Consider the following 26,296-nt stretch of genomic DNA (forward strand, 5'->3'; position numbering starts at 1 on the left):
ACGTGCAGCATGCTACCACCCCGCTGTCCCCCCAAATCACCTACAACAACCTAATAACATGCAAGACAACAACTTAGCAGCATATGGCACCATCAATTGGCAGGAGTGCTGTCTGCATTGATCAGTACAATAGGCAGTTCTCATTAATGGGGAAGGGAAATTAAACCTCATGCTGCAGGGCTCAAGCCGATCTCTATTAGAGTTGAGGATGAACCCTAATGTGGGGGGCAGATGATAGCACACCTGCTACTGTGGGGCTCTTACACCTTCCTTCGATGCATCTGTCACACAGCTGGGCTAGCTGGACCTCAGCTCTGAGCCAGTCTGGGGGTTCCTGTGGATGCACTCTGCCATCAAAGTCCGTAGCTATTCCAGATGAAACAAATCAGAACTCTGCAAGTTAGCGTCTCACTGTGTTTGGATCCACAACTACAGCTACTTCCCTAGGAGACCTCTTGAAACATTTGTTCTCTAACGCAATATAACTCTCTGGTCCAGTGTACAGGCCACGAGACTTGGTTGCTCTTTGCATCAAAGCAATAAGAGCGTCTGAGTAACAACTACGTAACTTTTTATTTAAACAGCTTGTTACTCTGACACAGCAGAAAAGAGCCTGCAGCTCCCTGGTCCCACTGCAAACCTGCCAGCTAGCAGGAGGGTTACACTGCTGCAGCTGTATCCCTGCACAACATTAGCTGTGCCCTACAGAGTTGTGGGTTCTATTCCCTGCTCTGCCTGTAACCATGGACCAGTTACTTCTCTTCTGTGTTTCCCATTGCTCTTATTTATTTAGACTGTAAGTGCTTCAGAGCAGTGACCATCTCTGTACATGTACAGTGTGCCGCTGATCTCAGACAGGACTCAAGGAGCTGCCCCAATACAAGTAATAATAATAAAAGGAAACTGCAAGGTATAGCTTTGAATCTGCCCAATTTTTTCTCTCTGTCTCCCCTACACAATGTATGTCTTGTCTGTCCACCAGTTCTCTGTCTGTCTTTCCCAAACTTCTCTTTATTTCACCCCCCAGGGCACTTATTCAGATATACACATGCACCCAAAGAATGTACGAGAACAACATTATAAAGAGAGATTTTACACTGATGAGTTCATTCAGGAATGTGTGTGTGTGTGAGAGAGAGAGAGATTGCATGACATGTAGGTGGACTCCCTGTGCTCCTGGGATGTCACATGTAAGGGAAGGGGATACCACAGGCCCTCTAGCTCTCAGATCTCAGACCTTCTGGACATCCCCGGCCTGCTCATCAGCATGTGATTTGGCAGCTGTGTGAGCCAGGAAGGAAACACCTGCATGGGGGAAAGTTTGTCAGCACTTCAGTGAAATGTCTGAGTGCAAGGGAAACCGAACGAGTTTGTCATGCAGATAAGCAGCATCTTCTCCTAGCAAGTGGGCACAATTTCCTAGAATGTGATTAGGGCTTTATGGGTACAGAGCCCTTCTCTGACAAAGCTGGCCCATCACTGTGCAAAGCAGCGAAAGCACCGTCATCCTCCTGATCTGGCAAGGAAGCACAGATCCAGCTTTGCCTATGCACAGCAACAGAGGGGATGCAGCCTCTGTTCAGCAGCTGCAGGGGCAGGTTGGGCCTTGAGCAATGCCCTGAATTGCACCCCTGCTTTACTGGGGCTGTGGGGCTCTGCAGGGAACAGAACAGCCAGGTATTAGAATGCCCCAGCCACACCCCTTCCCTCCTCCAGCTCTCACAAGTCTCACTAAATTTGCTTGGTTTTATTTTAAAACTCCAGCCTCGAGTAATTTTCTCACCTGGAAATCTTGGCTTTCTTTAAACACGATAGTAAGTTTCAAACCCTCATGGTTGTGGAGAAAAGCTTGAAAATGTGATTTGGGTATAACAGAGAGGCTCGGAAATCAAAAGTTTGGAACACTTAGGGTTGGCAATGCTGCCTTTCCCAGAATTCCCCCTGCCACTTGGGATACAGCAGAGGCAGCCCTAAATTGGCTTGGCGCTAGGCATAGAGGCTGGGGAGGGGTTGACAGGGGTCTCTGGCAATCCTGAACAGAGGGGAAAAGTCACTTCTCTGAGTTGTTGAGTTCAAGGCCAGAAGGGACCATTATCTCATCTCAAGGGCCTGCGAGATCACATCTCAGCCCCCACTCCTGTGCTGTAACCACAAAGCCACCCTCAAATGCCTCAGTCCCTCCATGTTATGTTCGCTCCTTCCTGGGCCATGTTTCAGCTAAGGGCTCTGCAGCTCATGCAGCTCCATCGACATGTGCACAGTTTAGACCATCTAAGCTGACTGCTGTGAGGTTCTTGACAGTATTCCAGCTTCTTTGGGCTGAAAGGGTTAACAGGAAGAGTGATGTGCAATTCTTCTCTGTAAAGTGATTATGTAAAAATAGTCCCTTGTTACTCACTGGGTCCACCACCCACATAATCATTATTATTATTAATTGTTTCCGGCAACACCCACTGCCCAACCTCATGGGGCGGCTTGCCCCAGCCAGCTTACAGTCTGATAAAGGGCAAGACCAGGGATCCAGTGTACGGTGGCCCACTTGCTTCTCAAGCTTGGCCTTTGTGTGGATGTCCAGATGGGGCAGACATTAGGGCTTGAGAGATCTGGGTTCAGGTTCCTGGGGCCTCCCTGTGCCTTGGCTCCTCAGCTATTCAGCGGGATAACAGCCCTGCCTTGACACACAGGAGGGTCAGGAGGGAAAATGCCTTAAGGAGGCCCCCAGAGGTTATGGTCATAGGGGCTATGGAGGAACCAGAGCTGGCAAAGTGCTCGTGGGATTCTGTGTGATGTGGGCTGGTGGCCCTTGGGGACCAGCTCAGGAAGGGGAAAGGGGTGGGGTGGCAAGACGCATGGGGACATTTATAGGATAAACAGTGCATCAGGACTGGTGTTGTTGCAGAGCATAGGGGACAGCAGCCAATGAGACAAGAAGGGGGGATGGGATGGGGGGGCAGGGGTACTCAGGGCCCTAAAGGGAAAGAAGGGAACCTGGGAGGAGATGACAGTGGGAATTCAGAGTCCTATTTGCTGACTGGATTGAGTTACCTATTCTTCCTGCAGAGCCAGTCCAGCTCTGGGAGAGGGAGCTGGGCCTATTCTGGCTCATGCCTCTGCAGAATCTATTGTTGGAGCCCCCACCTGATTCTCAGATCCCAGGCCAAGCTGGCAGGGATAGCAGCTAGGAGGGCTTGACCTGTAAACAAAGCAGGCTGGTTAGTCACTGGGACTCAATGAAGAGGGGACCCCGGGATGCTATTTTCAGAGTAAACGTTCAGAGTGGAACCACACTTGAAAGTAGGGTGACCAGATAGCAAGTGTGAAAAATCAGGACGGGGTGTGTGTGTGGGGGTGTAACAGGAGCCTATGTAAGAAAAAGCTCCAAAAATCAGGACTGTCCCTATAAAATGGGGACATCTGGTCACCCTACTTGAAAGCATAAATTAACTCTGCTCGCACTTCAACCAGACAAAGGTGGGGTGATTCTGCAGACTACAGTGGCTTGTCAATCTGCTTTTGACATAGGGTGACCAGATGTCCCGATTTTATAGGGACAGTCCCGATATTTGGGGCTTTGTCTTATATTACCCCATCCTGATTTTTCACACTTGCTCTCTGGTCACCTATTTTGACATGAGGTGAAATTCTCTTCCTAGCGTCCAGCATGATTCACACAAAGAACGCACGACAGATAGACACACGAGGTCTGCAGGGCATGTGTCGCACGCTGCGGAACAGATTGAGTGCGTATCAATGGAGCGTTATGTAGATTTCTTATCTCTGTCAGATGCTGGAATTGAGACACTGAGAGGAAAGGAGAGGGCGGAGCAGGAAACATGACTCAGAGGCGATGGTATAAACCATTGTAAGATAAACTTGGGGGGGGGGGAGGCCTGCCAGGAGCGCTGCCAGCTTTTCTGCCGCCCTAGGCGGCGGAAGGTCACGCCCCGAAATGCCGCCCCCCCACAGAGGTGGCGGAAGGTCCCGCCGTTGAAATACCGCTGCGGTCGCCGCCCCCCAAATTGTAGTGCCCTAGGCGACCGCCTAGGTCGCCTAATGGGTTGCGCTGGCCCTGGGGCCTGCTTTGGTGACCAGGAGATGGCGGGGGGCTAATAGCTCACAGTGATGTCTCTAGTGGTAGATGCTTTTCAACTATCATCAAGTCCCTAAGAGGAAGGAGGGCTTGATAAGTCACTGGCTGTATGCTCAGTAGACCTGGCTTCAGTTCCGTAGTGTGCTACAAACTTACTGTGTGGCCCTGAGCACAGTCCTGTGCGTCTCTTGATCTGTCAGTGCCTCAATTCCCCATCTGTCAACTGGGGATGTTACTGCTCCCTCTCTGCCTGGTCTCTGTGGGTGGTGAGCTCTTCCTCTGTACAGCACCTTGCACAGCGGGGGTCTGATTGTGCTCAGTCCTCTAGACCCTATGTCCCTTGGGGTTTGGCAGCAGCATCGACATTCATAGTGGAGCCAGCCCTTGTACCTGTGAGGTGCATCAGCACTTTGGAGGCAGCACAAAGACAGCAATGAGCTTAGTCCATTTCCCTGGGGCTTCTATGAAAAGTAGAGAACATCCACGCCCCCATGCCCTCCCCTGAGCTATTGCGACAGCTGCAGTCTTAGCCAACACACACCAGGATAGCAGCTAAGGGGTGTAAGAGATTCCTTGGAGCTGGGCAATATAATGCTTGGCACTCATATAGCAGTCTCCATTGTGCAGTCTCAGAGGTGGATGTCATCAGCCAGGAGTGGATTTACCATGAAACAAACCGTGTGGTGGCACGGGGCCCCCAACAACAGCAGGGCCCCCAAAATGCAGGACAAATCTCATCTGACAACCTGCCTCTGAGTACTGGCCAGTGGCGCAGCAGGGCTCAGGCAGGCTGCCTGCATGCCATGGCCAGTGGCCTCACGCTGCTCCCAGAAGCAACCAGCTGCTGGCACGTCTCTGTGCGCCCCTGGTGGGGGGAGGCGTCTCCACACACTGCCCCCGCCCTGGGCAGCACATGGAGACCCACTGCCCCACTGCCCTCCACACACTGCCCCCGCCCTGGGCAGCACATGGAGACCCACGGCACCCAGAGATGTGCCAGCAGCAGGGCTAAGACGGCTCCCTGCCTGCTCTGCTTCCCTCCCTCCGCGCCGTGCCAATCCCAGAAGCGGCTGTCATGTCCCTGCAGCCCCCGACCCGAGGCTGACCCCGCAGCTCCCGGGAACTGCGGCCAATAGGAGCTGCGGGGGCGGCGCCTGTGGACAGCGGCGCGTGGAGACACCCCCCCCACCCCTCCACCTGGGAGCTGCTGCCAGGGGAGGGGATGCCGGTCACTTTGGGAACTGTGCCGCCCCCCTGACCCTCCTCACCCCAACCTCCTGCCCCAGCCCAGAGCCTGCACCCCAACACTCAAACTCCCTCCCAGAGCCCACCCCCACACCCCTTCTCGCACCCAAACTCCCTCCCAGATCCCGCCCCCGCACCTCCTCCTGCACCCCAACCACCTGCCCCAATCAAAGTTCCTCACTTTATTTTCATATATTTCCCATTACTTATAATATAGGAGGAGGATGAAGAAAAAAAGAATGAAAATCAAGGTGGGAGATAAGAGAGAATGTTCTTTTTCTTGGCTGGGTCCCGAGTGGGAGTCCCAAAGATGAAGCTGCGCACAGGGCCCCACTAACTCTAAATCTGCCACTGTCTTCAGCCCATTTGATATACAGAGAAATGTGCATGATCTTCTTGAGGGCCAGATAATCCACCAGGCCAATGAAAGAGCTGGGAACCAAACCCAGGCCTCCCAGCTCATTGGCCTGTATGCTATCACATGGTCCTCTATCTGCAAGCCTGGAGCCTCAAAAGCCCCTCGACCCTGCAGGGGGAAGACTCAGTGAATAAGAAGCTGTGAAACAAACTACCCCCTTTCCTGCTGGACGGCTAGGGCCTGACAGCCCTTTTCTTCTCTGGCTGTATGGGACTGTAATTCCATTGCAATCTAGGGAGTAACGCAGGGGCAAAGGCTATAGAGGGTGGTTTTTTGCTAGGTGCTGCAAGCTGACTCTAAGCAGCATCTTCTAGGTGCCCATAGGAGGGGTAGCTTTTGGTTCAGATACAGCAGCTACCATTCTGATTTTTTTTCCTATTTAAAAATAAAGAGCTCCCCGAAATGCCGTGTAGCTCCAAAGGGTGGAGCGGACTGGTCTTCTTCTGAAGCAGCCCTCTGACTAGGCACTTGGGAAGCTGCTTGCATCACAGATGAGGTCTGGTGGGATCTCGAGGAACTTATTCGAAGAATTAGCTAGCGCGCAGAGACATCATTTCCTCTGGGTGGCCGCACAGCGGAGAACTCATTGGTGCTAGTCATTCCGTTAGCTTCTCTCTTTTTTTCCTGTCACACTGGGCCACCTCCTGCAGTAGGTGTTGGCTAATCAGTATACTAAAGAAAGCAAGTTTCCCCATTTTTGGCCATTAGCAGAGGAAGTGGCAGTGCACTTCACAGCAGGCTGCACTGAACACTTGCCACTCTGAGCATGCTGTGGAACGTGGAGACCTTGGGCTTTCTACTAGGTAGGTTACGACGTTTTCTTCCCTTGCTCCACTCTTCGGCCAATTGCTTGCTGTCATGGCAGCTTTGAAAATGTCCCCCCAGTGAGTCGCTGCCATTCTCCTCTGGCAGCAGGCTGTGATCAGAAGGAAAGGGCTGTGTAGGGTTTGGTGGAGGAGTATGTGAGAAAGAGTTAGTCCTTTAGGAGACTGAGTCACCCAAGAGAAAAATAGAACTGTGTTGCCAGACTGAAATTCAGCGGTGTTTTGCTGAATCTGTAACCTGTTCTGCTAAGCTGGGTCAGTGGAAAGTGAGCATTGGAAAGCTTTTGGGGGAAATGGCTCTTTTACTGGAAACAATTAAAAAGAAGAGTGAAAACTGGTTGCGAAAATCAGTACTTGCTCCGTCACAGAAGATACACTTTGTACTGGTCTGAAAAACATTTGCCTTAGGGTTTAGCTTTGCAGTTCTTACACCCTAGGTTTGGGGGGCGTGAGCTGCTGTACAAGGGAGTTTGGGGGCACTGGCTGGCATAGAGGGGACTGCCATTGGGTTTAGTCTTGGTTTTGGGAATGAGAGATGGTGCTTTTTGCCTCTGAGTTGTTGGTTTGAGACCAGCCACTACTGGTACCAACCCCAAGTGATTTCTATTGCATGGATGTTCCATGGCATCTGTGAATGGAGCTTGGTGGGTCTCTCTAAAGGTTCTAGCAGGAGAGGAAGGTGTTCTTGTGTCAGCAGAACTGTAGGCAGCCTCCACAAAGAGATCTTGGGTGGGAGGTTATAGCAATCTCTTCTCTTCCCCCATAGAGCAGATCCTTCCACATCAGGTGGTTTGATGGGATGCAGTTTGTGCCTGTCTGTGGACAGCTTAGGGAGTCCCAAAGTAGTCAGTCTGGTGCCTTTCACCATCATTTAGCCCAGAGATATGTAGAGATGGCTGGGGCCTGACTCAGCCCTTTTCTTCTCTGGCTGTATGGGAGCCAGGCAGCTTTCATATGGAGCCAGGCAGCTGTAGACTAGGTCTAGGACTTGATTTGACAGACACATTGGCATGATCTGGGACCAGAGGGAGATCAGCCAGTAGCTGTCTCTTCCTTAACTGCTGGCAGGAGGTAAAAGTTCAGCATGAGGTGACTCCTGGCTACAAGTGGCACCTGTAGGATCAGTGTATGAAGGCTAAGTGGGCCAGCACAGAGCTGAAAACTGTGTCAATATGTAACAATCCTGTTCCATCGCTCAGATACCTCCACCACAGCCAGCTTCAAGTGGCACAAGGGCTGGAGAGGTGCCTACCACATTAGCCTTCTCCACAGGTTAAATTTTCAAAAGCACCTAAGTCCCGAGGTGAAATTCTACTGTATGGCCCAGAAGGACATTTGGAGAGTCGAAGGTGTCAGGGTCAAATGATGTCCTATGACACTGTGAGCAGCGCATCTGAGAATTACGTATACAAATTATCATAGCAGCAGTTATGGTGGGTTAATGGTGCGGTAGTTGTTTTAAAATGTGTGAATGCCTGCATTATATGCAACTCTATATTAATTATCAGAGGGGTAGCTGTGTTAGTCTAGGTCTGTAAAAAGCAACAGAGAGTCCTGTGGCACCTTTAAGACTAACAGATGTATTGGAACATAAGCTTTCGTGGATGAATACCCACTTCGTCAGATGCATGTGGGTCTATATTAATTATTAACACACACAGCAATGCTGCTAAAGAAACACACTTGGTATTTCTGGAGATTACAACTTCTTCTGCAACAGGAAAGAGCAAGTCAACTCTGTCCTTGCTAGCATCTCTGCAGCCCAGCCCCGCTGCCTTCAGCTAGCCTGTGGTGCAGTATGTTCTGGGAGATTGCTAATCTAAAAACCCAGGAGCTTCTCAATGAGCTGTGTGAGCGTCAAGAGTGAGAAAAGTATCAGAGGGGCAGCCGTGTTAGTCTGGATCTGTAAAAAGCAACAGAGAGTCCTGTGGCACCTTTGAGACTAACAGATGTATTGGAGCATAAGCTTTCGTGGGTGAATGCCCACTTCGTCAGACGCAGGGTATTCACCCACGAAAGCTTATGCTCCAATATATCTGTTAGTCTTACGAGTGAAAAAAGTTCACCAAACTCAATTTCTGTCCAAACGTCACCTTCCCCAGGAGGGAGGGCTGCCTCCAGACCAGGCATAAGTGGGGCAGTTCTGCCAGCGTCAATAGAGTTGGCCCCCTTTGCGTCAGGAGTGAACTTCCTCCAAGTCGTGTTTCTTCCCACCTGGGAGCCATGTGGGCGGCACTCTGAGGAATTCAAGTGCTCCCAAGATGCTGCATCTAGCAGCTCTGGCGATGGCCCTGTGGATCCTGGCTCCTAGCACTGGCTAGGAAGTGGAATTTCCATCCCGTGAAAAATTTCTAGTGTAAAAAGCTAAATTGTCCTGAATTGGGACCAAAAGTCAAAAATCTCAAATCTTTTTGTTGGAAAGGAATTCAGAAATATTTCCTGGAAATGCTCCACGTGCCCAGGCTCCCCAGCTCTGTGGCTGCCCACCTTGCCAGCAAGGAGTTGGGCAGCCCCAGGAGCCTGGCGAACCACCTGCCCAGGGAGCAGGGAAGGCTGATAAGCTGGCTGGCAGGCTCAGAGCTGCGCAGAGCACCTGCCTGCTTTCTGTTGAAAGTTTAGATGGATTTGACACATTCCCATGGAACGTCCATTGCGTCTAATCATCATTTTCCAACGGAAAACTTCTGGTAGAAATCCTTTGCCGAACTCGCCTAGCTACGCTGTCTGAGGAAGGGGCACCCCGCCCAGGCAGCACAGAATCATTGAATCGTAGGAGTGGAAGGGATCTCGAGAGGTCATCTAGTTCCCTGCACTCATGGCAGGGCCAAGTATTATCTAGACCATGTTTACTTCAACTGCATCGTGTCATCGAAGCCAAGAGGGTGAATGCTGAATAACCAAAGGCAGATACCACAGTGATGCGTATAAGAGAAACAGGGAGATATGTGGGTAGGATTCACAAAGGTATTTAGGCACCTTCCTCTCCACCCTTGCGGGTACCTTGTATCCCAGCTATTGATCTAGGGAAGTAGATATAGTTAGGGGATAGAGCATGAACAAAAGAAATTACCCTGGAACACCCCGCAGGTTTCTGCCAGGAACACTGGATTGGCATTCGCTGGCGTTGATGCGTCTGCCTCATACAGTGGTTATGGGCTGGATGGAGATGTAATTTGGGCAGTGCCCTGGCCTGGGTTCTGCAGGAGGTCAGACTAGATGACCAGAATTAAACCATCCAACCTTAGAATCTATGAATGTTGCCCAAGGAGTTATTAGAAATCTTGGATTCTAGTTTTTCTGCAATACTTATGCAGGGGGATGAGGGGAGAAAGCAGAACCTGTAGCTTCTTAGGTCTCTTCTAGTACCTTTCAGATACCCCCAGATACCCGGCTGGGATAGTCCCAAGGGACGAGCCACTCTGTGCTTAGCCCCACAGTGTCATTTACATCTCCAACGAGCATTGCTGCTTAGGCGGACAAAGGACACGTTGGGCTCCTTTACTCCAGCCTCTGGGAAATTCCGCTTGGGAGCCAGAACGGCCCCCTACTGGGGAGCCCCCAAGCAGGTCGCCTGAGCATGGGCCCCAGGGGAGAACACTGTTATAGAGCAAATGACTCAGGGCCTCGTAGACATCAGTGGGAGTAAAATCAGGCCACCTATGAGCTAACAGGAAAAGAAACAACACAGGGATTTTAACTGGCTTCCTAAGAAGCAGGTACGTGTCAGCCTTGAGAGCAGACGCAGGGATCCTAGCTCAGTTACCCTGGACACACTAGAATCCACTTCCCAGGGACAGGTAGCCTGGCTCTCAAGTCAGTCTTTGGCCCTCCTGCACAAGCATAATGCTACAAAGTGGGGGTTGCAAACATGCAGAGGAATGTTGAAATCCAAACCGAAGATTGTTTTCATTGATGCTTTAATCACGCTGGGTCTCACTTCCCCACCCTGGGAAAATCAGGGATGACTCCTGCTTTTGCAAAGCGCTCCGAGGTCCCAGTGTAAAACACTCTAAATACCCACGTGTTATTGTTCTTCCGCACATTGTTATATGGCCAGCTGATGCACTCAGCCATTGCCAGTGCTAAAAGAGACACTTTGGGCTCTGATCTTGCCAGCTTTCGCAGAGTGGTATGTGACCAGTAGCTGATCTGAGAGCTTAAAGGAGAAGCAATTACATGTTACTTTTTTTCCTTCCAAAGAAAGCACAAAGGTTTCCAGCTAACACCTCCTTCATTATTGCCTGCCTTGATACAAGGCCTCCAATATGGGCTAAGGTATCTTGGTGTCTCCCTACCATCTGCATCAGTTGATGGGACTCTTTTCTATTCCTTTCTAGCCGTGACTCAGGGTCTCTTCATTCAATGTCTGGCACATGTAAACTCCAGCCCTGCCCCTTGCCGAGGGTGTCATCGGAATTCCCTGGACAAAATCACAGCAAAGACAAGACAGATGGAAAAGGAAGCCAAGGAGCTGTTCAGGTCCTATGTAAGTGCTGCCCTCCAGGGGGCACCTCTGGCTGGGGAGAATCTCTCAAGTGACGCCACTAAGCTCAGCATGGAGGGCACAGCTGCATCCAGCAGGGTTGGGAAAGGTGGTTGGCCCATGCTGGTAACTGCATAACTGTACCCATAAGGTGGCAGCCACAGGGATGGCCCCATGGAGTAAGCAAGGAGCTGACTGATTTCCCTGTAGGTGGAGGCCGGGTGACGTGTGTAGCACCTCATGCCCAGTACATAGGGGCCTGGTACAGCACACAGCCTCCCTCTGTGTAGGTCAAGCTATAAAGACTCATGCTTTTAGCTCTGGAGGTCACTAGTTCTGTCCCCAGTGTCTGTTACGAAGGTGGCTGTTTCACTGACATGCAATGATGTTGGGATCCTTCTGCCCAAAAAAGGCCTGGGACCTGCTCTGTGTCCTGTCTTATTGTTGGGACAAGAGTTCGCTGGAAATACCACGTGGTAGAGTCAGCATGACTAGCTGGGATGGCAGACTGGTGCTCTGTGAGTCGTTGGAGGTGTGTGGGTGGTCTGGGGGAATAACCCCGCTGACATAGTCACCTTCCCTCCAGCTAGATTTCCCCAGAGCCCATCAGTGCTTCCCTGAGCTTTGGCCAGAATGTGTGTGTGGGAGGGAACTCACAGGCCAATGAATCATAGATCAGAGGAATGTTAAGACGTGTTTGGTGCCTCCAGCAGCACAGCTGGTGCCGTCTGGCTGGATGTACCTGACTGCCATTGTCAAAGAGTAATCACCTGAGAGCTGACTGTGGAGAACACCTCCATCTAGCTAGGCAGGCCCAAGCAGTGTAAGCATTCCCTCTGACATACTCATGTTCCTTAGAGCACCATGACCAGCACAGCCCCCAACCCTGCCATGTTGCCAGAGGAGAACTGGGTTCCAAGCAATATAGCGTGTGGGAGTTTTCTTAGATCTTAAAAGCCACAGTCCTGCCTGCACTGTATGAACATGAAGCTGAAATTTGTCCTCAGCCAACATCTCCCATTCTCCTGCTGTGGTTTAGCATGCTGGCTGCTACTCTCCACCCCAGAAGTAGCTGCATTTTCATGTTGTTGTCAAGCACTAGTACTGGATCCTCTAGTCTAGTGCAAGGACTATAGTAGAAAAAGCATGGTTCGGTAATTAAAGCACTGACCTAGGTACCAAAAAGTCTGGTTCTAGCTCTGGCTTTGTCATCAGCTCACTAATCAAGTTGCTTCATGTTTCTGTGCCTCAGTTTCACCATCTATAAAATGGCTGTAATAATATTGACCTATTTCTGTGGGCTGGTGTGACAATTAATTCCTTAACATCTGCAGAGTGCTTTGAGGTCCCACAATAGGTAGTGTCCTGTTGCTATAAATGTAATGTATTGTAGTGAATCATAGACATTTAGGCTGGAAGGGACCTCAAGGGGTCATTTAGCTCATCCCCTCATGTTGAGGCAGGAGTGAGACAATCATTGGCAGGTGTTTGTCTAAGAGGGTTTCCTTTACTGGCCACGTAACAGTGGCCCAAGCGACTCCGTCAATCTCTCCCATGGTGGCTGGCATTGTATCTGTTTATTTTTATTTCCAGTTGACTCACCAGGGCTTGCTTGCGTCCGACCTTCACCGACTCTGCGATGAGGCTGTACAGTGGTTTCCTACAGAGAATATAACAGACCAGCCAAAGGTTGTCATGCTGCAGGAGCTATACCGGACTCTGGTGCATATGAAGGACGCCCTCGAGAACATCGGGAAGCAGCAGCAGGTGCTGAGCACCCCAGGTGCTGCACTACCTGACAAACTCCAAAACACCCAGTGGGCGGTGAGAGGGCTTCTCTCCAACACCGGCTGCGCCCTCTGTCTCGAGGGCGTCTCGCCCAACTCCAGGCACACCCCAGAGAGACCTGCAGCCACTAACGCTTTCCAGCAAAAGATTGACGGATGCAAAGTGCTCAGGAACTGGCAGAAGTTCCTGGAGAAACTGGCCAGGGGCTCAGTGAAGAAAGCGCCGCAGGCACTCAGAGATCAAAGGAAAAGACGGAAAGGCACAAAAAGAAAGGAGGGTTCCTCACGCTCCTGAATGAGCCGCCCAGTGGGAGCCAGGGAGCCCTAGATGGCTGCCACTCAGACCTGGTATGGGGACGGAGCCAGGCTTCCGAGAAATACTTGAATGAAATACACAACTCCTGTTTAACCCTGAGAAGCGGCTACACAGGAGCCCAGTGCAGGTACACCAGAGCCATGTCATGTTCTGGTCCCACACTCAATGTGCTAGGACGACAGTCCCTCGGGGCCAGATTGGCAAAGTGCTTGGCATGCAGCAGCCACCATTGCTCTTGGGGGTGGGAGGGATTCTCTGTTGTTCTCAAGTGGTTGGAGGGGATTCTCCTTCGGTCTCAATGGGAGCTGCTGGGGACCAGGCACTTACGGAAAGCTGGCCTGAGAGCTTCCAGGTACCTCTGCACAGCGTACAGAAACCAAGGTGCCTTTTTTCTTATCAAAAGCACTACTGGATTCTGCAGGAATGGTTCATTACTGCACTGTTTGAGATCCTCTACAGTGGAACAGGCTGGATTCAAATGCACAAAGAACCAGCATCTATCCCAGGGGTGGGCAAACTATGGCCCAGGGGCTGCATCCGGCCCTTCAGACATTTTAATCCAGCCCTTAAGCTCCTGCCAGGGAGCGGAGTCAGGTGCTTGCGCTGCCTGGGTCCTGGAAGCAGCGGCACGGCTCCTACGTGTACGGGCAGCCAGGGGGCTCCGCATGCTGTCCCCACCCCAAGCGCCACCCCCGCAGCTCCCATTGGCCAGCAAACAGGGCCAATGGGAGCTGCAGGGGTGGCACCTGCAGATGGGGCAGCATGCAGAGCTGCCTGGCCATGCCTCAGCGTAGGAGTCAGAGGGGGGACATGCCACTGCTTTCGGGAGCTGCTTGAAGTAAGCGCCACCTGGAGCCTGCATCCCTGACCCCCTCCCACACCCCAACCCCATCCCCAGTCCAGATTCCCCTCCTGCCCTCTGAACCTCTTGGTCTCACCCTCCTGCACCCCATAGCCTGCACACCCAGCCAGAGCCCTCACCTGCACCCCTGCCCAAGCCAAGAGCCCCCTCCCGCACTCTGAACTCCTCATTTCTGGCCCCACCACTGAGCCCGCACCCCCCAGCCAGAGCTCTCACCCCCTCCCATACCCCAATCCCCAATTTCGTGAGCATTCATGGTGCACCATACAATTTTCATACCCAGATGTGGCCCTCAGACCAAAAAGTTTGCCAACCCCAATCTATCCTGATGATCCAACCCTAGTTTAACCCATTTTGCCCACTTAGAATCATAGAATATCAGAGTTGGAAGGGACCTCAAGAGGTCATCTAGTCCAACCCCCTGCTCAAAGCAGGACCAATTCCCAGCTAAATCATCCCAGCCAGGGCTTTGTCAAGCCGGGCCTTAAAAACCTCCAAGGAAGGAGACTCCACCACCTCCCTAGGTAACGCATTCCAGTGTTTCACCACCCTCCTAGTGAAATAGTTTTTCCTGATATCCAACCTGGACCTCCCCCACTGCAGCTTGAGACCATTGCTCCTTGTTCTGTCATCTGCCACCACTGAGAACAGCCGAGCTCCATCCTCTTTGGAACCCCCCTTCAGGTAGTTGAAGGCTGCTATCAAATCCCCCCTCATTCTTCTCTTCTGGAGACTAAACAATCCCAGTTCTCTCAGCCTCTCCTCATAAGTCATGTGCTCCAGACCCCTAATCATTTTTGTTGCCCTCCGCTGGACTCTTTCCAATTTTTCCACATCCTTCTTGTAGTGTGGGGACCAAAACTGGACACAGTATTCCAGATGAGGCCTCACCATTGTCGAATAAAGGGGAACGATCACGTTCCTCGATCTGCTGGCAATGCCCCTACTTATACAGCCCAAAATGCCGTTAGCCTTCTTGGCAACAAGAGCACACTGTTGACTCATATCCAGCTTCTCGTCCACTGTGACCCCTAGGTCCTTTTCAGCAGAACTGCTACCTAGCCATTCGGTCCCTAGTCTGTAGCAGTGCATGGGATTCTTCCGTCCTAAGTGCAGGACTCTGCACTTGTCCTTGTTGAACCTCATCAGGTTTTTTTCTGCCCAATCCTCTAATTTGTCTAGGTCCCTCTGTATCCGATCCCTACCCTCTAGTGTATCTACCACGCCTCCTAGTTTAGTGTCATCTGCAAACTTGCTGAGAGTGCAGTCCACACCATCCTCCAGATCATTAATAAAGATATTAAACAAAACCGGCCCCAGGACCGACCCTTGGGGCACTCCACTTGAAACCGGCTGCCAACTAGACATGGAGCCATTGATCACTACCCGTTGAGCCCGACGATCTAGCCAGCTTTCTATCCACCTTACAGTCCATTCATCCAGCCCATACTTCTTTAACTTGGTGGCAAGAATACTGTGGGAGACAGTATCAAAAGCTTTGCTAAAGTCAAGAAATAACACATCCACTGCTTTCCCCTCATCCACAGAGCCAGTTATCTCATCATAGGATATCAGCCTCATCACTTGGCTGATTTTTTCCATTGCCCGACACCTTGAGCAATTATTTACACCAATGACAAGCGACCGGTTTCAGAGTAACAGCCGTGTTAGTCTGTATCCGCAAAAAGAAGAACAGGAGTACTTGTGGCACCTTAGAGACTAACAAATTTATTAGAGCATAAGCTTTCGTGGACTACAGCCCACTTCTTCGGATGCATATACATCCATATACATGTATATGTATACATACATATACATATTGCTAGATGCATCCGAAGAAGTGGGCTGTAGTCCACGAAAGCTTATGCTCTAATAAATTTGTTAGTCTCTAAGGTGCCACAAGTACTCCTGTTCTTCTTTTAATGACAAGCGAGTGTAATAAAATGCCTCTAAAACAGAACGGTAACAATTTACGCTCACTTAGCACTGGGGCAAATGATGACCCAAGGTGCTGGGCAACGGACAATCTAGTCCCAGGTATAGAAACTTAAATTATATGTGAGATTAACTGGTTATTCCAAGTCACCAGCAGCACAGAGCTGTTGGGAGGTTGACAAAGGGTATGTCTACACAGCAAAAGCTGTGCATGGGCTACCTAGCTAGCTTGAATCCAGCTAGCATGAGTAACAATAGCACTGAAGACAGTGAGCTGAGTCCATGCTGGGCTTGTACTTCCTTCACTGCCATGTCTTCACTCTATTGTTACATGCACTAGCTGGATTGAAGCCTGCTAGCCTGTGAAGCAGAATCATACCAGTCACTCCCAGGTCAGATCAGATCATGAGGTTACTGTGGCCCGGCAGCACTGACTGTCTGAGCATTAAACATGTTGTTAAACTTGGCCTGATTTTCCAGTGATTCAAAGGTCCAGTGACCCAGCCTGACTAAGTCGCTGTGCACTGTGGAGTATGTGTCTCTCCTAACCAGGATTCAACAACACTCAGCACATGACTGCTGCAGATGTTTGTTCTCTTTATGCCCCTTGTTGTGCTTTTCTAGAGGTGGTTTTGAGATCCCAAACCATGGTCTAGATCCTCAGCTGGAGTAACTTGGTTTAGCTCCAAAGACTTCAATTCACACCCACTGAGGATCTGACCTGGTAATTTGTATTGCTGTCAAAATGACTCTAGAGGAGTTTTAATTCCTCGGTATTACCTGGGAGTGGCATCATCTGCTGGTGCTGTGCTGATGTCCTAAGGCACCGTTGTGCTGTACCCCTGGAGGGTAGTATGGCACTGATGCCAACATAATGAAATGTGACCTTTGAAACAACCAGCATACCCTGCTCTGTAATAATTTATAGATTAATATTTGTACAGGTTCTGTATTTATTATGTACAATGGTTTAATTTAAAATAGCTTTGTACTGGAAAGATCTATTTAAAAATATGTGGTTTATATATATATATATATATATATATATATGTGTGTGTGTATGTTTTTAATATATGTTAAAATATGAACACAAGAATATTTTATTTATGGATTTAAATGTTTTTCTCTCATGGGAGTAGGCTACCTGGGTCATTCTGATCATTCTGATAAGTCAGACCCACTTATTTTTGTATAACCAGATTGTTAATTTTATTTTAAAATATTTCATTAAAAGCAATGTTGAAATGAAATGTTGATCTGAATTGAAAAGTAGAACCATTCCATTTAGAAAATGGGGAAACAAAACATTTTGACTTTTTTGGAATTTTTTTAATGGGTGGGGTTTTTTGGTTTTTTATTTCACCAAAACAATTCTGTGAAATTGACTCATATTCTCCATGTCTGTGTCTATCTGAATCTGCATTTCTTTGCTGGGGGAAAAATGTTTTGTGAGAAAAATGTCACTAAGCTCTTTGGAAGACCTTGCTCCTTGCTGACTGGGGCAATCTCGCCTTGAAGTCAATGGGCGTTTTGCTTGCGTAAAGACTTCAGGAAGTGGCTCATCCAACTCTCTCTTTTTTCAGCCCTTGCCCATGTCCACACATTTTGTCATCCTGTAATGGAAATTAGTTCAATGGGATTCCCAGTTGCCTGCACTGTTACAAAATAGCCTCACATTTCCCTGTTTTCCTTACTTGCAAAACTCTTCTTATCTGGCCGAGCATAAGATGGCAATCACTGAAGAATGTAGTGCAGCAGAGATAGCCCCTAGAGTGCCTGGGGGAATTTAGGGATTGCCAGACTGGCTCTGACAAGTGGTCCATCCAATTCAGTATCATGGCTTTAACAGTGGCCACAATCAGATGCTTCTGAGGTAGGTGTTAGGATCCGTACAATAAACTGTTCATAGGGAAAGTTTCTTCCTGACTCGGAGCAGTGAGTGACTGGACTACGCCCTGAAGCATAGGGATTTATATCTCTTCCAAATGTTTGAGTTTGGGAGAGAGCAGAACTACCTGGAGCATGGTGTGATCCAAGGCTCCTCCGGCTAAGGCAGAATGCAGGTTTGCTTATTTAGCTACAGAGATAAGCCGAGCTGGAAAAGCTCTTGGATACTGTAGTGAGGGAGGTTCTGCATGCATCACTGGTAGCTCCATGTTGTGGGTGGAAGAGTACACCTTTGATAGCTGTTTGTAGCCGGTCCTAAGGAATTCCGCAACTCCCTCACACCAGCAAGTGTCACAGCAACAATAAGAGAACCGATGCTGGTGGCAGAGAGGGAAACTAGAAATCTACAGCAGTTAAATTAACTAGCCCATTACAGGTGCTGTCCTCTCCCCAATTTCTATCTTTGCTGTTCTTCATGGCCAGGAGCTGATTCTTTCCTTTGCAATGTATCATTATGAATGGATCATAAATCCTAAGAAACTGTCACAGTCATTAGGCCCCAGAGCAAGGTAACGAATTTTGTAAACCAAATTTCTGTTCCCTCAGGGGATTTTTGGCCACAATGTCTAGTAAATGCCAAGAATGTGTAAATGAAACAGATGTGTGGGAGGGAAGGGAGGGTCAGAGTCTAATAGTGAAAGTTAGACAAGATAGCGACTAATTAGCAATAACCTGAAAGGAAAGTAAGAACTGGTGAAAGAGCTCACAGGGGGTTACCTGTTGGAGAAAGTCTGTTTAAAAAATACAGGAGTACTTGTGGCACCTTAGAGACTAACAAATTTGGTGCCACAAGTACTCCTGTTCTTTTTGCGGATACAGACTAACACGGCTGCTACTCTGAAACCTGTTTAAAAAGTAAAACTAAAGGGCAAACTCTTCTGAAATAATCTTCAGCAGCCCCACAGCAAGAGCAACCGGTTGCATCAGCTACAGCCAGCTACTTTATCTGCAGAAAATCAAACATGACCCAAAGCTTAGCATTGTAAGCAGGCTTTGGCCACCCAGCCTTTCACCAAGGCCACTCACACTTTCAAGGCAACTTGGGCAGGGCAAAAATTTTCCATCAAAACTGGTTGTCCGAGGAAAATGGGTTTGCAACTTAGAGATTTTTTTGAGAAAAATATCAGCTTTCTATGTAAAATTTCAAAAAAAATTTGTTGAAAAACCAAAAGCCCCAAAATTGAAATATTTTGGCCAAAAGAACCTAAGTATTTTGAGTCAGCTATTGAACTGTGGTGCCCCATGGGAGTCCTAAGTCAGTTTCCACATGGCCCCATTCTCCTCTATGGGCTGGGTTCTCCAGCCAGCCCACATCGTCCAGGATGGGCCAAGTCTAGGGATTCCCAGGCTGTAACCGTCTCCACTCACCAAGAAGTAGGGGGACCAGAGTTCCCTAAACTGAAAACGGGACACTGGCTGAGAGATGGTTGGTGCTCAGGGTCGGTGCTCAGCATGCAAAAAAAATACAGCAGTTTCATATACTGTATACGTATGTTCATCTATTTTACAATTTCATTTATTTTACTTACAATTCAGTAGTTACTAGCATTGTTCCTTGTCTTGCTGCTGTTCTTCAGGGTGTGAAGCCACCTGGCATCACCCCGAGCTCTGCCGTTCGCCCCACATTTTGAAAACCTCTGGCTTATGGTGTTGAGATAAGGCACCACTTAATTGAGCCAAATACCTTTTCTAACTGTATGCTGGATGGTCTGAATAGTAAAAACTGTTTTATTATGAGTAGACCAGTCTATTTAGAATAGTTCATTCTGAATTGTATACGTGTCATCAGTTGGCAAGAGCAAACAGGCCAAATGTCCTGTGACACTTGGGTTGCCAACCCTCCAGGCGCCGACTTTTGTTTTTGCTGGTGGGTGCTTCACTCCCAGTCCCACTCAGCCTCTTCCCCCGAGAAAACTCCCACCACCACCACTTCACTCCACCTCTTCCCACCTCCATTCCCTCCCCTGAGGATCCCCCCTGGCACTCTCTGCCCCCTCCCCTGAGCGTCTCCCACTCGCTCCTCTCCGCCCTCTCCTGCCTTAAGGGTGCGTGATGGGGAGAGGGGGCAGAGAGGAGCAGGCAGCGGGAGTCTTGGGGGAAGAGGAAGAGCGGGGGCAGGAAGAAGCACAGCATGGGAGAAGAGGCCAAGCAGAGACAGGGCCTCGGGGCAGAGTGTGGGTGGAGCCACGGTCCGTGGGTGCTAAGAACTCCCTATTTTTTTTCCGTGTGTTCGCTGGAGCTCAAGCATCTTTTTAAGCTCTGTCCCAGATGTCACTGGGCATGGTTTAGCCTAATGCATGTCATTGTGTTGTTTCTTTTGCTGGCATGCTTTCTGCCATGGACAGCCAAAGCCAGCCCTGAGAGGCCTTGCAGTGAGAGACCCTTACATATTGCGTCACAAAGCATTATCCCTCTGTGGAAATGGCAGGATTCAGAACCCAGAGATTGCTGCTGCGATTGACAGGTGGGAGGTTTCCTTTTGCAAGCAGAAGGGCTGAGTCTGCTCTCACTTGCACTCAGCGTAAAGCTGGTGTAACTCCCCTGCAGACAAGGACCCAGATCTTTGGCCCTGACACAGCCTCTTTGTACTTCTGGGCAGCACAAAGGGGTCATGAAGCCAGCTTAACCAGCTTCCTGGGGACTTCTGCTGGTGTGGGGAATCTCAGGGCTGCACAGACCCAGCAGAACCAGACCCACGCCACTTCCCTCGCAGCCCCCAGGATAGGGGGTGTGGCTGGGAAAAGGAGAGGGGCGGGGACACTGCTGTGGTCCAGCAACCTCCAGCTGTTGGAGATGATCATTACCAGCCAGCGCTACTTAGATCAGCCCACAATCAGAAGGGTATTAAGGTGCCTTAAAGCATCTCTTCCCCAGAGCTGTGCCAGCCCTATGCCAGCACAGAGCCCAACAGAGTTATCCTGGAGTGAAACTGGAGCGGGTAGAAAATCACACCTGTATCTGCAGAGTTGTGTGTTGTGTGTTGTTTACAAGACCCCTTTGTAAACAACAGCTGGCCCCGCCAGAGGCTCCTGTGACATAGTTTTGCTGTCCCTTAGAGATGACCTAAAGGATTTGGGGATGTCTGGATCCAGATGTGGAGCTAAACTTTGTGGCTCAGGCTCATCTCTGCTCAAAATCCTTTAACAATGGGGACCCAGTTAGAGGTTTCTTCTTTAGTCCCAGTCTGGGGTGGGAGGGGGGAAGGCTGAGTGCAGAAATACGTGCACACAGTGCCGGCTGGATGGATTCAGGCAGGAGGAATACAGGAAGTGGTGCGGCTGATTCAGTAGGTGGCCTGCTCCCTCTGAGTCAGGGCCTATTCTGTGCCACAGAGGTGGCCCCATTTCAGTGGTGGGTGCAGGGAGCAGGGGCCTGTTACAGCGAGTTGGAAAATGTCATCTTCGCACCATTGACTTTTTGGTGAGAAATTGAAATCAAATATTTTGATTCAGAAAAGCTGCCTCAGGGCCCCATGGGAGTCAGGTGCCTCATGATCCCTTTCTCCTCTATAGACTGCTGGGATCCGTGGGAGAACTGCACCTCCTATGGTTTCATGGTCTCCCTTCTTGGTAGGGTGACCATACGGCCCAAGCGTTCTGCACTAAGGGACATGGCTGTGAAGGATTCTGGGATATGGAGGGACGTGGATGGTTTTGAGGTCACAGAAGGACATGTGGGTGATATTGGAGTTGGGTTAAAATGGCTTCAAACCCCAGAAATAGAACGTGAACACTCTAGTCCCTGTCGCCCTCAGAAGCACACTGATCGGGAGCGGTGGCACAGATCCTCCTCGTGCTGTATCTTGTTTGTGGCCAGACTCTCCTGCCCGTGAGCCCTGCACTCACATCTATCTGTGTCAATACCTGACTCCTAGGGCCTCATCCTGCTTCCTTGTCAGGGCTGTCAGTCAGGAGTAACTCCACAGAAGCCAATGGAGCGACACAGGTGTGCAACCAGCGTGTCATGATTGGGACTTGGGCGGCCTGGCCTAGTGGGTGGGGCAAGGAGTCAGGCCTAATGGTCAGAGTAGCCAGCCAGCCAGAGTCAGGGAGCAGGAGTCAAGCAGAAGGTCGTAACCAGAGTCAGGAATCTGCACTGAAGCACAGAGCTGGGGTCCAAAACAGGGAATAAGGGCAGGGCCTGTAGTAGCCACAGGCCAAGTACTGCTAAGTTATACAGAGAGCTTCTTGGACTGCCCTGCAGGCTTAAATAGTGCACCTGGACCAATCAGAGGGCATCGGGGTACTGCCAAAGTATTTCCATGGGCAGTCTTCCGGTGGTGCTTAGTCGCCCAGGGTTTGTAGTGCATTGATCCCATATGGCTCTGCCAAGTGGCGGCACAGAGGCATCGGTCACCAGGAACCCCATTAGACGCAGAGTCTAGTGGAGTCTCCATGCTGAAGAACACCCCCTGCAAAAAGCCCCTAAACCCAAAAGCCCACACTTCTCCTTTGGTTTACCCAACCTTCCAAACGGGGCCGGATCCCCGCGGGAGTGCACCAACGTCAGCGGAGCTGGGTTGAGTCACACCAGCTGGGGGGACCCAACCCAAGGGCTCCTCCAAACAAAGAAGTCACTCATGGACAGCATCCAGTGCGACGCCCTGCAAAGAGCCATTGCACTCTGGCCCGTGAGCAGCGGATCTGAGGCTCGATTCTCCCCCAGCTTTGCCCTTCGTCATTTACACCTGTGCAAAGGGAGCACGACACCTGCATTAAACTTGGAGCATTTTACATCCCATAGCACAGGTGCAGTGATCATTGGAACCCAGCCCCTCACGCCTTGTGATGAGCAGCCTCAGGCTCCTGCCTTGAGCAGAGCTGTTTATTCTCTGCCCCGGGAAGGGGTTGCATAAATGTACAGGGGAGGCCGCTCCACCTGCTGATGTAACTCAGGAGTGCCGCCATTGAAGTCAATGTCATTACGCTGGTGCAAGGAAGAGGAGAATCAGGCCGTCTGAGTCAAAAGTCCTAAGGCACCGTCTGGTCATGAGCACACGAGGAGTCAGTCATTCCCTTGTGTCTGGCCCCGTCAGCACTGTCCAGAGCAGAGCCCTGGAGAATCAGCCATCGCTGTGAGTCAGTCCCTGGAAGGATCATTGCTAGGCAGCCATGCCAGCCCGTCCAAGGGCTGTACACTCTCTGGGTTCACCAAAAGTGCCAGTGCCCACCATCTGACTCTGCTAGGGAACGGTCAAACTTGATGGCACAAAGTCTTCTCGTTCTAGCTCAACAACTTCCTAACTTGCAGCATTTCGACAGGGCCACCCCGTGAAAGGGCCACTGAGGAAGGTCCAGCGCAGTGGCTGCTCCACAGAGGAGGTCCCCCTTTCTCCTGCAAGAGGCAAGCACCAGAGATCCTCAAGAGATGTCACAATGAAGCAGCCAGTGTCCACTTCCTTTGCAGTCAGTGGACACGCTCCAGGCCTTAGGCTGCAGCGGCTGGATTCATGTTCTACGTCTGTCCAGTGCTCCCCAGCTGAGCTCCGAAGAGGACGTTGTCTGCACGGGCATCGAATGCAAGGACTGAGGTAATATGCTGCCTTCATTCACTGGGGGGCGGCATCTCCGCTAAGTGTGACTGATGCTCTGGAACATGGCCCCAAGGGGGAAGCCAGTCCAGTGTGGTGCAGGATTCATGCAGCTTGCAGGGGGCAGATTGTGTAGTCATGTTTCATAAGGGTGGGAGCAGGACTGAGGGTTTCCTGTGAGAGTCCATGCCCTGCCTGGTGCCCACAGGCAGCCACCGCAGTTCCTGAAGTGGCTTGCGCTGGTTTGGCAAGGCAGGAAGCAGGGTAGCCAGGGGCTGTGTCAGTTGTGAGCACCCCTTCTGCAGTTGATGCTAGCTCAGCTCCTATGGTGCTCTCTCAGTGGAGATCAGACTGCCCTGATGGCCCAGAGGAGGCCACAGTGGAGAAAATGATGATGTGATTTAATTATATTATTATTATTATTATTATTATTATTACTGTTATTTATTTGTATTATCGTAGTGCCTAGGTGCCCTAGTCATGGCTCAGGACCCCATTGTGCTGGGTGCTGTACGTTATTTATTAGGTGCATTACGGTAGCGCCTAGGAGCCCTAGTTATGGCTCAGGACCCCATTGTGCTGGGCGCTGTACGTTATTTATTAGGTGTATTACGGTAGCGCCTAGGTGCTCTAGTCATGGATTGGGGGACCCCATTGTGCTGGGTGCCGAACGTTATTTATTAGGTGTATTATGGTAGCTCCTAGGAGCCCTATTCATGGCTCAGTACCTCATTGTGCTGGGTGCTGTACATTATTTATTAGGTGCATTACGGTAGCACCTAGGTGTCCTAGTCATGGCTCAGGACCCCATTGTGCTGAGCACTGTACTTGCCACCTCGTCTCTCCTGGGGGAGAATCCACCTGGTCTCAGTGGCCATCCCAGGAGGGGCCTGCACCATGCTGCATCACTGGGAATGGAGCTCTCCCTATGGCAGCATTTAACATAGGGCACCCCATTAACTCTGGCCCTTTCTATCTGGCCTTGAGAGCTGACAGCTGGAAACTAACAGAGGGGAGTACGCTGCCCTGCAGGGCAGCCCTGCCTAGGAGAGCAGTGATAGGCCGGTTAAATGTCTTCATGCTTGTCCCCATCCCCTAATATAAGACACCTCATGATGGGAGCTGGGGAGCAGTGCTGGTACGCCACTGGTTTAGCCTCGGTGGATGCCATGGGAGGTCAGCTGGGGACCAGGCAGGGCTGGTAGATTGGAAATTATTGTCCGATGGCAGGCATGTGAATCCCCACTGGGATGGTTCCTAACCAGCCAGTGGAACATTGTGCTAAGAGCATGGGATCTGTTTTCTAAAAGCTGGCTCTTTCGCACTGGTCGCAGAGGGCCGGTCCATTTCACCAGAGCCGATCTGTGGTGTCTCCGCATCTCGTGCTGGAGGGGAGCTTTGCTGGAACAATTTGCTTGTGATATGTTTTGGACCATGTGAAATCCTATAGAGCTGCTTCAGGGATAAACACATTGCGCCTCCTCATCCCTGCCCCTGCCCATAATAGAGGCTCAACTTAAATGTACCCCCCAAATTAAACAACATAGTAAGAGAACCAAAAAAGAGCCACGGTGGCTAAACAACAAAGTAAAAGAAGCAGTGAGAGGCGAAAAGGCATCCTTTAAAAAGTGGAAGTTAAATCCTAGTGAGGAAAATAGAAAGGAGCATAAACACTGGCAAATGAAGTGTAAAAATACAATTAGGAAGGCCAAAAAAGAATTTGAGGAACAGTTAACCAAAGACTCAAAAAGTAATAGAAAATTTTTTTTAAGTACATCAGAAGCAGGAAGCCTGCTAAACAACCAGTGGGGCCACTGGACAATCAAGATGCTAAAGGAGCACTCAAGGACGATAAGGCCATTGCAGAGAAACTAAATGAATTCTTTGCATTGGTCTTCACGGCTGAGGATGTGAGGGAGATTCCCAAACCTGAGCCATTCTTTTTAGGTGACAGATCTGAGGAACTGTCCCAGATTGAGGTGTCATTAGAGGAGGTTTTGGAACAAACTGATAAATTAAACAGCAATAAGTCATCAGGTATTCACCCAAGAGTTCTGAAGTAACTCAAATGTGAAATTGCAGAACTACTACTAGGTCTGTAACCTATCATTTAAATCAGCTTCTGTACCAGGTGACTGGAGGATAGCTAATGTGATGCCAATTTTTAAAAAGGGCTCCAGAGGTGATTCCGGCAATTACAGGCCTGTAAGCCTGACTTCAGTACCAGGCAAACTGGTTGAAACTATAATACAGAACAATATTGTCAGACATATAGATGAACATAATTTGTTGACGAAGAGGCAACATGGTTTTAGTAAAGGGAAATCATGCCTCACCAATCTACTAGAATTTTTGAGGTGGTCAACAAGCATGTGGACCAAAGGGATCCAGTGGATATAGTGTACTTAGATTTTCAGAAAGCCTTTGACAAGGTCCCTCACCAAAGGCTCTTACACAAAGTAAACTGCCATGGGACAAGAGGGAAGGTGCTCTCATGGATTGGTAACTGGTTAAAAGATAGGAAACAAAGGGTACATATAAATGGTCAGTTTTCAGAATGGAGAGAGGTAAATAGTGGTGTCCCCCAGGGGTCTGTTCTGGGACCAGTCCTATTTAACATATTCATAAATGATCTGGAAAAAGGGGTAAACAGTGAGTTGGCAAAATTTGCAGATGATACAAAATTACTAAAGATAGTTAAGACCCAGGCAGACTGCGAAGAACTACAAAAGGATCTCTCAAAACTGGGTGACTGGGCAACAAAATGGCAGATGAAATTTCATGTTGATAAATGCAAAGTAGTGCACATTGGAAAACATAATCCCAACTATGCATATAAAATGATGGGGTCTAAATTAG

General features: G+C 49.8%; 1 protein-coding gene across 1 annotated transcript; it reads left to right on the top strand.

Moving 5' to 3' along the window:
- The first annotated feature begins 11,006 nt into the window (after window positions 1–11,006).
- On the top strand, window positions 11,007–13,371 carry OSM (oncostatin M). Its single transcript, XM_054006098.1, has 2 exons — window positions 11,007–11,063; window positions 12,654–13,371. The coding sequence occupies exons 1-2, from the start codon at window positions 11,028–11,030 to the stop codon at window positions 13,140–13,142; spliced, it is 525 nt and encodes a 174-aa protein (XP_053862073.1). The 5' UTR covers window positions 11,007–11,027; the 3' UTR covers window positions 13,143–13,371.
- The last annotated feature ends 12,925 nt before the right edge of the window (window positions 13,372–26,296 follow it).

The sequence above is a fragment of the Malaclemys terrapin genome, chromosome 16 (assembly GCF_027887155.1).
Source record: "Malaclemys terrapin pileata isolate rMalTer1 chromosome 16, rMalTer1.hap1, whole genome shotgun sequence".
Taxonomy (NCBI): Eukaryota; Metazoa; Chordata; order Testudines; family Emydidae; genus Malaclemys; species Malaclemys terrapin.